Source organism: Spodoptera frugiperda, chromosome 23, assembly GCF_023101765.2.
Source record: "Spodoptera frugiperda isolate SF20-4 chromosome 23, AGI-APGP_CSIRO_Sfru_2.0, whole genome shotgun sequence".
Lineage (NCBI taxonomy): Eukaryota > Metazoa > Arthropoda > Insecta > Lepidoptera > Noctuidae > Spodoptera > Spodoptera frugiperda.
The window spans coordinates 13,379,415-13,393,621 of NC_064234.1; the positions used below are offsets into that span (position 1 = coordinate 13,379,415).

Consider the following 14,207-nt stretch of genomic DNA (forward strand, 5'->3'; position numbering starts at 1 on the left):
GCGATTGAAACACATGATTCCACTATGATCCTTACATATTTTTTTTTCCCAGCCTTTTACATATCCTGACTTCTTAAATGGTATAATTCCTTACACATAGTCACACAAACACCACCTAAACATCCTCCAGACCAAACACACACTACCTATACATATCGAAACAAAACGAAATCTCACTTTTCAAACACAGTACAGTCAGCAACATCAGAATCTCACTCAGGAAACGATGATTGACACGTCACTGATAAACAAGCTTGCAGCCGCCGCCCCTTTGTTCAGTCGTCATACTTGTACCCTGTTTGACGTGTCATACCCGGCAACGCTTGACGTCACTTTGACCGGCTCAAAGTGAATGTTTTCGTGTAATTGGAAATTGGAATAGTGTTTGGGATAGTGTGGATGTGGAAATTGTTTTTTGAGTTGGTTTAAATTGTTTTTGGTTTTAGTTAAGGTAGTTTTTGGAATAGGAGACAAATGGGTAGACGGGTCACACGATGGTAAGCGATAAAGCGATAAGCGCCGCCCATGGACGCTCACAATGCCACAATGAGGAGGAGGCAACGCAGATGCGTTACCGGCCTTTTGAATAGGAATACGCATATATTTGGTTTGATGAATATATGTATGATTGGTAAGCTATAGTGCATTGGCCATGTATGTAATATTTTTTAAGAAAACAAGCAGACAGATCCTCCGATAGTAAGAAATCGACGCAGCCCATAGACACCCGTAACATCAGAGTAGCTACATAAGTGTTACTATAACTATATAAAGATTTTCATTAAACAAAATGTCCTTTTAAATGCAAATAAACAGACTGAATATATTCCGTTCAGTAAGTACCAAGTATAAAATATTCATCGAAGCGCAACTGCATCCTTACAATAAATCATTTTACATACAAAACACGTTCCTATCTTCGCTTAATATTCATATAATTTAAATAATTTATACTTTAAAGTCGTTCTCTTGTCTAGACACTGATTTTTGGCAAAGTCAAGGCTACGCTCATGGTACAGTCAATAAAATAAATGGATTGGTTTTTGAGACACGATCGTGGAGAATTTTTCTGACTGTTTTATGGTGGAGCAGGATTTGTAAGTTTGTGGCTTCTATAGTAAAACTTTGAAGACTAAAGAGTTATGATGTGTTAATTCTTTTTCAAACTGTATGTGAGCTTAAACTTTTAAGAACAAACAACAGGGTTTGTTTTTTTAAAGGGTGACAATCATTCACTTTTTTCTCCTGCCTTAGACGAGGTAAGAGGGAGTGTCAGACTCTTACTGACTAAAAATCATCCCGTTCCTACTTCTGCCATTCGAGCCATGTGTGATTAAATTACCTGAAATAAGGTTTTTGACTATGATACATATTTATTTTTAAAGAAGACTTATAGAATGATGCATCTTTTATAACCAACGTGGCACTTTAGACGTAACGTTGTCTGCATTTTTGATACAATATCAACTTAAGTCGTCGCCTGTACTCACCATTGAATAAAATTGTACTCATATTCATACTGCACGTTGGTTCTCATCCAAAATAACAAATTTAATACAACGTAGCATATTTCATAAAGCTAGTACCTATTATATTGAATTTCAAAGGACTTTCACCTTTATGAACATGTGTTTTAAGTAATCAAATTGTGTGAGGGTGCATTTGTTTAGATAGGGAACCTAATATTGTTTTAAAATGTGCGTTGAAAATATGAATGCAGTTGAGGTGAAGCTTTTAGATGTTGCATTATATTGCAGTAAGATAATATTTAAAATTGTATTTGAAATTTTTTAAAACATTCTTAAACTATTACATAATAAATTGAAAATAAGTGAAAGTCGTGTAGATATCAATAGGTGTTTCCAAATCGATATAACGGCTGGGTAGGTACTTATCATCCACTGCAGATTTGCTTATCTTCAATAAAGATTAAACGAAATAAAGAATTTCACCATGACTGTATCAAAACTGTACTAAACAAATTTAAATATTTGGTACCTATGCTATTACATAGGCATATCTTGTCAGACATTATCTAAGTCCTAAGAAGTAAGCTTAATCTAAGATAGTCAACACTGAATGATTAGGCATAAAGATAAAATGAAAGTTAACACCCAAAGATAAGCCGATATCTATTTATTTTTAGTAAGCACTGAACAAGGTTATCGATACCTAAAAATATTGATTAACTATTTGATTATTAACAGAAGAATTTTAAAATGCATGTAGCAAAGATAAAAAAATATACTAGAAATAACTCAAGCTCACTATATGTATAATTCAAAATTTAGTTAATAGTATATTTACTGGACTAAGTAATTGAAAAAAAATATAAGTGAAAAATATTCCAGCAAAAATTGTATTTCTCATAACAATAATATACACATAGTGACATACAAAAATTACCACCAATAGTAATGTCACTTTTGGAAACCCCGTCATTTCCAGATCATCAAACGACACGCGTGCTCTCAAAGATATAACTGTCTGTCAAATAAAGCACTTAATACGATAACACACTTCAATACAATCTTATCAAAATCATACAATTTTCATATGACCAGAAATGAACCTTAAAACATTATCAGCCTTCCTAGTCTTGCTGCTATTTTTATCCTACAACAACCATAATCTAATTATGAAGGTGTGGTTAAAATAGCTAGTTTGAAATCAATGAAAAATGTCTTGGTTTCAATATTCTGTAGCTTCACAAAGGCTGCTTCAATTTTCATGGCCACCATAGCTTTAATAGTTTTTGAAGTCGTTGCCACGTCCACGTCAGAACAATCGTCTTTCAAGCATACACTTTATATTATGTCTATAGACATTTTTGGTCTTGCAAATTCAATAATACTGCACCGTCTTGCACTATCGGTCTTGAACACCCCTCTCACAATTATTTAAATATCAATAACTATATCCAATATTATGAGTATCAAATTCTCTCAAACATCTTTAGGAAATATATCAGTCAATTCTTGAGGACTTGCTGCGTACACAAACTTCGATTCAAATCTTGTTTCCATGTACACACATAATTTCTTTATTTCTGGATCGAAGTTCAGCAGTAGAATTTGATGAGTTTTGTCCAAATCTTTGATGATAGCCATCAGATTGTATGCAGCTGTGTAGTCAAGTTTCTTTAGATTAGCACCATCAACGATAATTGGTACGTGGGTATTATCAAGGGAAGTCGCTTTCATTATACGTTGACGTAAATGCTCTGCAGCACAATAACTCACGTTCTCACTCAGAGTCACCACCATAAGATCTCCCTTTTCACCTTTCTGTACATTTACTTCTACAGTAGGCCTTGCAACGTTATACAGTAACATACAAGCTTCAATAAGTATTCCAGCTATTATTCCATATTCCAATCCATAAAACAGACAAAAGCTCAGTGTCTTTAACATTAGCATGAACTCTTTGATGCTGTTTTTCCATAAATTTGCAAACATTTGGTAGTCGATCATTGAAAACATAGCTGTTATGATGAGACCTGCTAGTGATGCTTTTGGTATGTAGTAAAATGTCGAAGTCAAGTAAGTCAAAGCAACAAAAAGGAGCAGAACCTTAGTGACTCCACCAGCAGGAGTTTTAACTCCAGAGACATGATTCAAAGCCGTCCTTGTAAACGAACCAGTAATTGGCATACTCTGTCCAAATGATCCCACAATGTTGCATAGTCCGACAGCAATCATTTCTTGTGTGGCATCAATTCTACCACCCTCTGCGAAAGCTTTGGCAATAGCAATCGTTTCCAAAATGGCTACAAATGGTATCACTACACACTGTACTCCTAACACTTTAACCATGTCTATAAAATTGTAAGTTTGGTCACCAACTACAGTGCTGAAAGGAGGTAAACCAAACTTTGGTAGTCCGCTTCCAATATCACCAATTACTGCAAGAGTGTCTCTTTCAAACATCTCTCGAATGACGTACGCAATAATCATCCCTATTACCACGACGACAGCGTTTCTTGACAAAGATATGAACCACCTCATCTGTTTAAAAAATCCATCAGTTCTTTTACATCCTTCTCCCATTTTCTTCAATAATATCAACATAACTATAGTTGCGGAGCTCAGAACTGTTTCCCAAAGTTGGATTGTTCCAATATTAAAGACAAAATTCTTGACTGATTCTGCAAAATAGTTTCCTGATGAGCCGCTCAAACCGAAGAAAGATTTTAATTGAGCAGCAGCTATTTGCAAGGCTGCTGCAGTAGTAAATCCGCTGATCACTGGCATTGATATAAATTCGACGAGAAAACCGAGGTTGAGGATTCCCATGATGAACATGAACACTCCTGATAAGAAGGCAGTTAGGATGGCGAAGTCAGCTGAGTAATCCACTACGTATTTCGCTGTCATGGCAGCGAGTATAGCAGTAGGGCCGACGGTGACATTGTAGCAACTGCCAAAGATGACGTATATCACTCCAGAAGTTAATGATGCGTAGAGTCCATATTCAGGTGACAGGCCAGCTATGACGGCATATGCAATGCCTTGAGGTATAGCGGTCAATCCCACAGTTATGCCAGCTATCACATCCTGGATGAAGTATTCTGATCTGTATTTCGGGAGCCATGATATGATCGGTAGTCTCTTCTTCACTACTTCTACACTACACGTTTTACGAACCCATTTCTTAGCTTTTCTTCGAAACACATTTTTTGGCTCTTCTGGGTTTATTACAGTCATGTTGAAACGTCTTTGTTTCACTGCAGTCTCCGTGTTACTAAGGTTTAAATGAAGATGCAGAGTCTTATCTGAATTTAGATTATTATCTAGACTTGTAATGATTACAATGTATTTTGTATTTCCCTATCAGTTTCTGCACTACCTTTCATCTCTGTGTTATCAAATGCCACATGATTCTGTTATCTTTTATCTTACTCTCTAAATTCGGTTTAAACTAGATATTTTCTTGATACAATGTAATGATGTGTGTGATTACATATACATATTATATTTTTTTTCGAGTCTTTTTGAGGCATAATATAGATTGTTTGCCCTTGTTGCACGCATAATCAATAAAAGAGTGTTATGAGGTTGCAAAGTAAAACAAAGATTTTATATATCACAACAAATACTTATTTATTTACAATAACAGATAATCATTTATTATTTACACTTATTTCAGCCTTACTTAGATATACTATGCTATATAAATAAAATTATGTTATAAATAAAACAAACAATACATAATAATAGTCTTATGATCTAAACGTTGTGTAATACTACAAAGAATATAATTTTAAGTTTGCTTACTTAATTTATGTTCAGTTTATGCATATTATGAGTATCTACCAGTCAACACATACTTAATTTGACCTCTAAAATAGTAACAATCTCTTAGATAATAGTAGACACATCTCAATTTCACTATCTAATCTTATCATATTTCTAAACACAATCACAAACACAAAATATGTAGGTATTGTTATCAAACTTCCTTAAAAATATTATTCTAGACAACCTTTGGTTCATAAGAAAACAAAAAAGTTAAATTTAAAAAGAAATGATCACATTAAAATGTCTGTCTGTGAATATGCATACACACCTTTATGACAGTAGAATTGGTTTTGTAGTTAAGATTTTTAAACATATTTTATTTAGTCATAATGAAACCCGTAATAGATTCATTTTCAAAAATACTTTAAAAAACAACTAGTCTAAAACAGCCACGATTGGCATGAGTTCAAAGCTTTAACATATTCCTTTTGGTTTGATAACTTATCCTAATATGTACCTAAACTATTTAATATTTTGTGTCGTCAAACTTCTTTTGGCAGAACATCAGTCAATTCTTGAGGACTTGCCGCAGTAACAAACTTTGATTCTAATCCTAAATCCATGTTCAAACATAGTTTCTTTAATCCTAAATTGAAATTCATAAGTAAAATCTGATGAGTTGCATCCAAATCTTTTATAATATTCATTAGATTATACGTTACTGTGTAGTCCACTCGTCTCAGGTTTGTACCATCGATTATAATTGGTGTGTTGGTACTGACGGCGGCAGCGTCCAAAATCTTTCTACGTAAATGTTCTGCAGCGCAGTAACTCATATTCTCAGATAGAGTCAAAACCATAACATCCCCCTTTTCATACCTCACTCTATTCACTTCTAAACTAGGTCTAGCAACATAATACAATAACGAGAGAGCTTCAAGAACAATTCCAGCAATAATACCGTATTCCAAGCCAACAAACAAACTGATCAACATTGTTACTAACATCAAAACAAAGTCTTTTATACCATTCCTCCATAATTTTCCAAACACTTCGTAGTCAATCATAAAGAACATAGCTGTTATGATGAGGCCAGCTAGTGAAGCCTTCGGTATGTAGTAGAATGCTGAAGTTAAACTAGTCAAAGCCACAAAGAGAATGAAAACGTTTGTCAGACCACCAGCAGGCGTCTTCACACCAGAGACATGGTTCAGGGCTGTTCTTGTAAATGAACCAGTGATGGGCATACTCTGTCCGAAAGATCCAAAGATGTTACAAAGTCCAACAGCAATCATTTCTTGTGTCGCATCAATCCTGCCTCCTACAGCAAAGGCTTTGGCAATAGCAATAGTTTCTAAAATTGCAATAATTGGAATGACGGCAGACTGCACTCCTAGAACTTCAACCATTTCCTTGAAACTGTATGTTTGGTTACCAATTACTGTGCTGAACGGTGGTACGCCGAATTTAGGGAGACCACTTCCAATATCACCAATTAATAGTAAAGGTTCCGTGTGTAGAGTCACGTTAAGAATGTAGGCAATAATCATTCCAATGATCACGACTATAGCGTTTCTTGATAATGATAGAAACCATCTCATCTGTTTTACAAATCCATCAGTTCTCTTGCATCCTTGACCCATTTTCTTCAGCAATATCAACATGACCACGGTTGCTGAACTGAGCACAATTTCCCAAAGTCTAGCTGAATTTATATGTGTGACGAAATTCTGAATTGACTCCAAGAAGTAGCTTCCTGATGACCCGTCCAGTCCAAAGTATGCCTTCAATTGTGACGCGGCAATCTGAAGGGCAGCAGCGGTCGTAAACCCACTAATCACAGGCATTGATATGAATTCCACAAGGAAACCGAGGTTGAGGATCCCCATGGTAAATATGAAGATTCCTGATAGGAAGGCAGTTAGGACGGCGAAGTCTGCTGAGTAATCAGCGACATATTTACCTGTCATTGTGGCAACAATAGCAGTAGGACCCACGGTGACATTGTGGCAGCTTCCAAAGAAAACGTACACCAGTCCAGCTGTTAACGATGCATACAGTCCGTATTCTGGAGGTAATCCTGCAATGACTGCATATGCAATTCCTTGAGGTATAGCGGTTAAAGCCACAGTTATACCGGCTATGACATCTTGGATGAAATATTCAGCCTTATATTTTGGGAGCCAATTTATAATTGGGATCCTTTTCTTCACTGTTTCTACGGAACATGTTTTTTGGAGACACTGTTTTGTTTTTCTTAAAGTTACTTTGTTCACTGCGTCTTGGTCTACGACTGTCATGGTGTAGTGTTGCGGTCACCGCAGTCCAGTACTAACTGAGTCCACACTCGAGAACCAGACAATTTAACTGAAGACGATTATCTGCATCGATTATGTCAACAACGATAACAGCAGTGATTGTTTCTGTACCTGCGTCAATCTTGTTTTTCTTTTTTTTGTTTTTTGTCTTTATCTCATGTCGATGATTTGCTTCAAATGATTTATCTGATTTATTGTATCAATGGACATATTCAACGTCATGCCTTTTATCCCCAAAGGGGTAGGCAGAGGTGCACATTACGGCATGTAATGCTGCTATACAATGTATACCCACTTTTCCCCATTATGTTATAAGTCCCATGTAATAGGGGGCGAGCCTATGCCATATATTGGGCACTATTCCAAACTCTGTACTACTTCTGAACATTTTTCGAAAAATCTAATAAAGCCTAGCAATATTTTGCCCGACCCTGGAACCGAACCCGAGACCTATTGTCCGGCAGTCGCACTTGCAACCACTGGACTTAGACTATTCAAAATAAGTGCAAAGGTATATAAGCGTTAGCCATTTCGCACTAATCACCTCTTCTGAATTTACTTTTCTATCATACTTTGCTTCCTATTTGTTATTTTCGTCATTGTGAAGTTATTTTTAAGATTTGAATTCGCAAATATATAAAATACCTAGATGACATATTATTTTGTCAAAACTGGTATGTGGACTCGATAGACAATCCTGTCCATGATGTTCAAATATATGGAGATACAAGATAAGAGGAAAACATTGAAGTCTTCAGAAAGATATTGCTTTCAATGATGAGTGACCATGAAGATGCTTTTGCGTAACACCTGTCTATTATTTTAGGGGCAAAGTTTGATAAATGTTCTCATGTACGTCATAGCGCCATTCTTGCGTGGGTCAATAATCATTGATGCCTCTATCTGATTGTTTGTCTATATGCCAAGATATTGTGGTGATGTGATAAGAATAACTCAAAAGGAAATTGACAGTATAGCTAGATACTAGAAAATCTTCAGTGTTTAGTTTGTTATGGGGATTGTACTATTTAAGCAATATAAGGATGACCAAGTAGAATACATTTGTTAACAGGCCCACACATTTCGTGAATATCGTTAGGGACGATTGCACATGTGTTTGAGACTAGCCAGCAATTCTTTCTTATAAACACGAACCTTATGCCTCCTATGTAGTGAAGGCTCATCATCGAATGGTCTACCAAGGGCTGTTGATGGTGATTGCTCCATTTTTTGAGTATTCGTTTCTTATAATAAATATTTTAGGCAAGCAGGTTATAGTAGGCGCCAAATTACCAAGCGTTAAATAATAACGTTCTATGTATGTTTGAACGTAATTTCTTAAAACCTTGTCACAAACGATAGCAACTGGATGTGACAACTTAACATGCAAGAGCTTATGTTACATTCCTGAGTGCCATCTTAATTAAATTCCCTCATTTATGATAAACAGTAAAATGCGACCAAAAGTGCGAGGTATCAAATTTAACGGGTGGTCGTAAATTTCGGCATGCGATTCGATTTATCCGGCTAACATAACACGGTAGGTGACACCATAAAAATCGGTCTAATAAAGTCTCCCTGAGATTTTATCGGTGAATTAAAACAGTTCGTTTTATGACAATTTTCATGGAAGTTACCATATTTTCCGACCAAACCTGCCTGCTAAGCGCGGAGGTTATGGCAAACCCGCCTTATGTAGAGGTCGCCTATAGTTCAGTCGTGGACGGCCATGTGCAGTTGATGTGTGTATTGTACCATATTTTGAGTAAGCTTCATAATTTGAGAAAACAAATATTATATGATAATTTCCTAAAATTATAACATAACACTAATATTATAAATGTGAAAGTTTGTTTGTTTGGATGTTTATCCGTCAATCACACTGAAACTACTGAACGGAATTTAATGAAATTTGGTATACAGACAGGGTATGAGCTGACTTGGGTGATAGGATACTTTTTGTCCCACGGAAACGCGGGCGAAGCTGCTGGAAGAAGCTAGTATTATAGAATGATGTGAAAGGGGTCACCTTTACCCACACGAGAAATAAGAGAGGTGTGTTGTTATCAGCAGGACCTTGATCTCAAATCATTAAGCTACTGACAGATGACACGTGTCTAGTACTATCATAGATTAGATTGTAAGTAGGAAAATACAATTCTGATATATTTGACATAGATGTGATTTTTCGTTGAAACTTATCTACATACTATCTACTCTCACGCGGTTTCTGCTCTGCTCAGCTCAGCTTGTTTTGACCGTAGCGTGACGTTTAATAGCTTATAGCCTGCTTAGATAGATGGACTATCCAACATAAATGGAATTTTGAAATTCGAACCAGGCGTTTCGGTGATTAACGCGTTCAAACAAACAATCAAAGAAATACAAAATATTAGTTAATTAATATAATAATAGTTAAATACAAAATTTCTCAGTAGTAGCACGGAGTCTGGTATTGTGCCCAGTATATGGCAATAGGCTCACCCCCTATTACATGGGACTTATAACACAAATTATGAAAAGTAGGTGTACATTGTATAGCGGTATTACGTGCCTTAATATGCACCTCTGCCTACCGCTTCGGGGATAAACAGGCGTGACGTTGTGTGAGTGACAAAATACTAGATTAGGTAACTGTGATTTTTCTTCAGTTCTTATCTGTAAATATTGATATTAAATCTGTTATTTCCTTGATGTAAATAACGCCCTCTTACGTATTTCCAGTCGAAATGATTTCGTCAGATAAAATCATTTTTATTTTTATTTTATTTTTCATTTTGAGGAACAGCAAACAGTTACATTATAAAATCTTACAACTAATATAACAATGACTTGTTGTGGTCATAATGTAACCCACAACGCTATCCACAGGTAAACATAAATATTTAGAAATGAAGAATTCTAATCGCTAGGAACATTAATAGCAGTACGTGTAACAAATAATGAAAGTATTGTTGTGTAAACATGACTATTAGCATAATGTATTTATAAAGAAAGAAAGAGGAGTTTGAAGATAAAGACAAAATGAAAAAATTAAAACTGCTATTATAAAGTGGTTTGGGTATTAAGTAGGGAACTGTGAAGGAGACTTTTGAACTTATTTATGCTACAATTAAAAATACGTGGAAGTATTGTTATACTATAGTAGCTAATTTTTTGGGGTTAGGCCTGAATTAGTACGACAGGTGTTCAGTGCAAAGAGAGTGCCTGCGCGTACCTGTCGCCTGTGAATGGTTCTAGGTACAGCGTAACAGATCAGAGTTAGTCTAGCTCGTTCTGTACAATTAAATCTATTTCTGACTATATTATACAAGACAGTCGCTTCAAGGTACTTTCTTCGAGAGCTAAGGGAAAGGAGCTTGTATTTACTTAGTAAATTAGGATACGGTAGGTATGTTTGGTTTAGTAACAATATTTGTTTTTTACGTTTGTCATATTTTTTTCAAGAATCAGAGGTAACATTTGATTATTTTGAATTAACACTGTCTTGGTCTATGCAAAATCAATTTTAATTGAGTCTCTTTAAAGTTAAGGTTAAGTTTTACGTTTCATCCTTGTAGTTGTACAAAACTCTATACCAACCAATACCTATTAAATAAACACGATTAACATCAAACCAAATTCTTCATTAAAATCAACCCCAATCAAATATAAGGATCCTCAATATTAACATACCTAGTAAATAAACATACATGTTATATCTAAATAAACACGTTTAAACAAACAAAACAGTTTCCAAAGACTTAACCCCTAACTAACCGCTGGGGGTGCTCTCGACCCAACACACTACACGAAACAAACACGGTATTAATTCGCAAGAAATTATTGGCTAAGGAATTAGACCTGCCTCAGACGGATTTATGGAACGTGCATGAGATATTGCTGGTAATTTTCGAGGGTTAATTTCATAGTTTCGAACAAGGATTGTAGGGAATTTTGATTGTTTGTAAGTACAGGTTTAGTTTCAGAATTCAACAGTTTGAGTACAACTCTGGTTAAGTTTAAAGGGTTATTTCATAGGTGAGAGAACCAGCTGTAATATAGATTTATGAAAACCTAAAAAATTCTAAATCTCTTTTTCGGTTTTTCGAAGATTTCTCAGTTGTAGCAAGGAGTCTGAAAAAGTATATGGCAAAAGGCTCACCACCTATTACATGGGACTTAAAACATATAACTTGTGAAAAGTAGGTCTAAATTCTACAGTGGCATTATAGTGCCACAAGGTGCACTTCTGCCTACCCCTTAAGGGATTAAAGGCGTGACGATATGAAAAAAACATTCTCAATATCCACGAAACCTTTAATTTCAATTCTACAAGCTTAAATACTTATTTTGTTTGGCCTATTTCATATAACCTTAATTTTTTGTGGCCGACTTTTGGTCAAGGCCTCAGCAATAATTCATATCTTAACCATACCATAAGGTTCAATGTTAAATGGCTTAAATATATTTCGATAAGCTTTTCGTGCTAGCGTAGGTAACCTTAATTTGTTAAATATACTTATTTTTACTTTGCGAGCAAACTGTTGTTACAAATTGTTATTCTTTTTGCTTACAGGTATGTAAAACAATAAATTAAGCCTAATGGAGCCTAGAGCCGACGTAAGTACTAATTCGTTTACCATTTTTATTCGTTAAAGGCGAAAAGTCTAGAAAGGTTTTGTTTGATCAACTTTGTTTTACTTTAATTATTATGTTATCAAAAGGCTTACTTGAGCAACTGTTTGACGAGGGATTCGACTAGTTTCAATTCATGCTAGAGGCTCATATTCATGAACGACATTCTGCGACACACGACGCGGCGACTGTAACGCTGCTACTGGCGTCTCGAATTTCGGTTTGAAAATAGTCGAGTTCCTCGTTAAACAATTACGTGAAGAAGATAAAATGGTACTTAATTAATTTAGTATGTCTCACGAAAGTTATAATAAAATTAGATTTATGTGTATGTTTTATCAACTTAATTTTTATTCAATTACATATTTTGTTGCGAGATACGTTGCCGTGCAATCTGTCAAGGAAATATAGAACTGCTGAACAGTTATAAACTTACTACGCACTCAGAGTCATTACTTGAACGATGATTAACAGTTTTGTACCGAAAACAATTACTGAAGTTTTGGGTTAATTTTATTTATTTATTTATTTATTTATTGATTTACATCAGGCAACGAAGGCCCATATTAATACAATAATACTATACTAAAACATATTATAAAATACTATAAATACATAACTATTATATTAAGTAACCATTAACTAACTCTGAGTACGGTGATTAGACGTTAGACTTACAATTTACATTACACAAAAAATAAAGTACATACACCATAAAAAGGTAGAACTATTGATAGCTCCATTAATTAACATTTACCAGAAAATCCCGCACACTCCATATTGTCACGTCGCTTAAAACTGGAAATTTCCACAACAATAGCTTCCGAAGACTTAACCGTGAGTGGGTATTAATTCCGCCATACATTAGGACAGATAGTTTCTTCGGCAGACGGGTCTTAGCGACCCTTTCAGTAACAAAGGGTTTAATAAGATCGACGCGCAGTGAACGGTTAACTTGCCTATGATTTAGTCATTAGTTTCACTGGAATCTTGTATATGTAGATAGTTCTATTGTGTGGTACTGTTTATGTGATTTCATTGTTTGGTTCGAGATTTCTAGGTGTTTTGGTTTGATGATAATAGCGGAGACTTTTTGAAATACGGTATTACGTTATCTGAAAACAATTATTTATAGGTGTAATTCCGTGATAGAAATTAGACTAAAGAAATTATGGCTATCTATATTTAAAATAAGGTTTTTTTATACGCTGTTCTGTAAATGTATCAATATTCTTAATTGGTTCCAAAAAACTGACGCTCCAGCAATGTCAAATGCTCAACGCATACTGTCGTTAATTCTAAAGCACGATAAGCCATGGTGGGTAATAATATTAATAATATTCCCAATTTATTATACTTTTCTTTAGCCCTATTAACGAGGCACTCAAATTTCAATGAAACCATATTCTATACAAATAAATAACACAAAAATTTACTTCACAAGCGCATTTCCCTTAATATTTTAATTAAGCACAATGATTCTTTAAGAGAACACAGTTGTGATCTACCCCCCCTTTATAATACCATAGTCATTTTATATATAATGATGATTGATAGTCAACAGACCCCAGTAATTATCACTTTATTGACTATTAAGACCCCTCTCATCAGTCGGCTGACTATTAAAATAGTTATTTAGTCAACTAAAGTTCGTGACGCGGAAATGATTTATGGGATCATTTTTAAATGATTTTTCTTGTAGCACTTTCTTTTTAAGTTGTTTGGCTATTGAAAATAAATTAAGTTTGTTGTTTAAAAATAAGTTTTGTGCCAAGAATATTTTGAAGTAAGTCTTCATAATATTAGAGATGATTGCATACTTTTATCAGATTAAAAGAAAATTAGTTCTATGTTTGTCTTAGCGTTATTTCACATCGGTTTTCTGTGAGGCCGTGGTATCACTTCGGTCAAGCCGGCCCTTTCGTGCCGAAGCATGGCTCTCCCAAACTGAAAGATGAAAACCATAATTATTATATTTCTACAGACATAAATATTTTACAAATACTCCCATCTCTTTTCATCAACTTTCACA

General features: G+C 34.9%; 3 protein-coding genes across 10 annotated transcripts in view; 1 reads left to right on the forward strand and 2 right to left on the reverse strand.

Annotated features, from left to right (window-relative positions):
* The window catches only part of LOC118267214 (uncharacterized), a 383,867-nt gene that overhangs the window by 183,815 nt on the left and 185,845 nt on the right, over positions 1-14,207 (forward strand). The gene's annotated exons all lie outside the window — the stretch shown is intronic.
* On the reverse strand, positions 2,373-4,805 carry LOC126912214 (sodium-independent sulfate anion transporter-like). Its single transcript, XM_050703331.1, has one exon. It carries the CDS (start codon positions 4,704-4,706, stop codon positions 2,946-2,948), a length of 1,761 nt encoding a protein of 586 aa, XP_050559288.1. The 5' UTR covers positions 4,707-4,805; the 3' UTR covers positions 2,373-2,945.
* On the reverse strand, positions 5,727-7,591 carry LOC126912215 (sodium-independent sulfate anion transporter-like). The gene has a single exon (XM_050703332.1). It carries the CDS (start codon positions 7,538-7,540, stop codon positions 5,783-5,785), a length of 1,758 nt encoding a protein of 585 aa, XP_050559289.1. The 5' UTR covers positions 7,541-7,591; the 3' UTR covers positions 5,727-5,782.

Excerpts from the sequence above, each read along its gene's own strand:
- LOC126912214 (XM_050703331.1), bottom strand. The coding sequence starts at position 4,706 with ATGACTGTAATAAACCCAGAAGAGCCAAAAAATGTGTTTCGAAGAAAA.
- LOC126912215 (XM_050703332.1), bottom strand. The coding sequence starts at position 7,540 with ATGACAGTCGTAGACCAAGACGCAGTGAACAAAGTAACTTTAAGAAAA.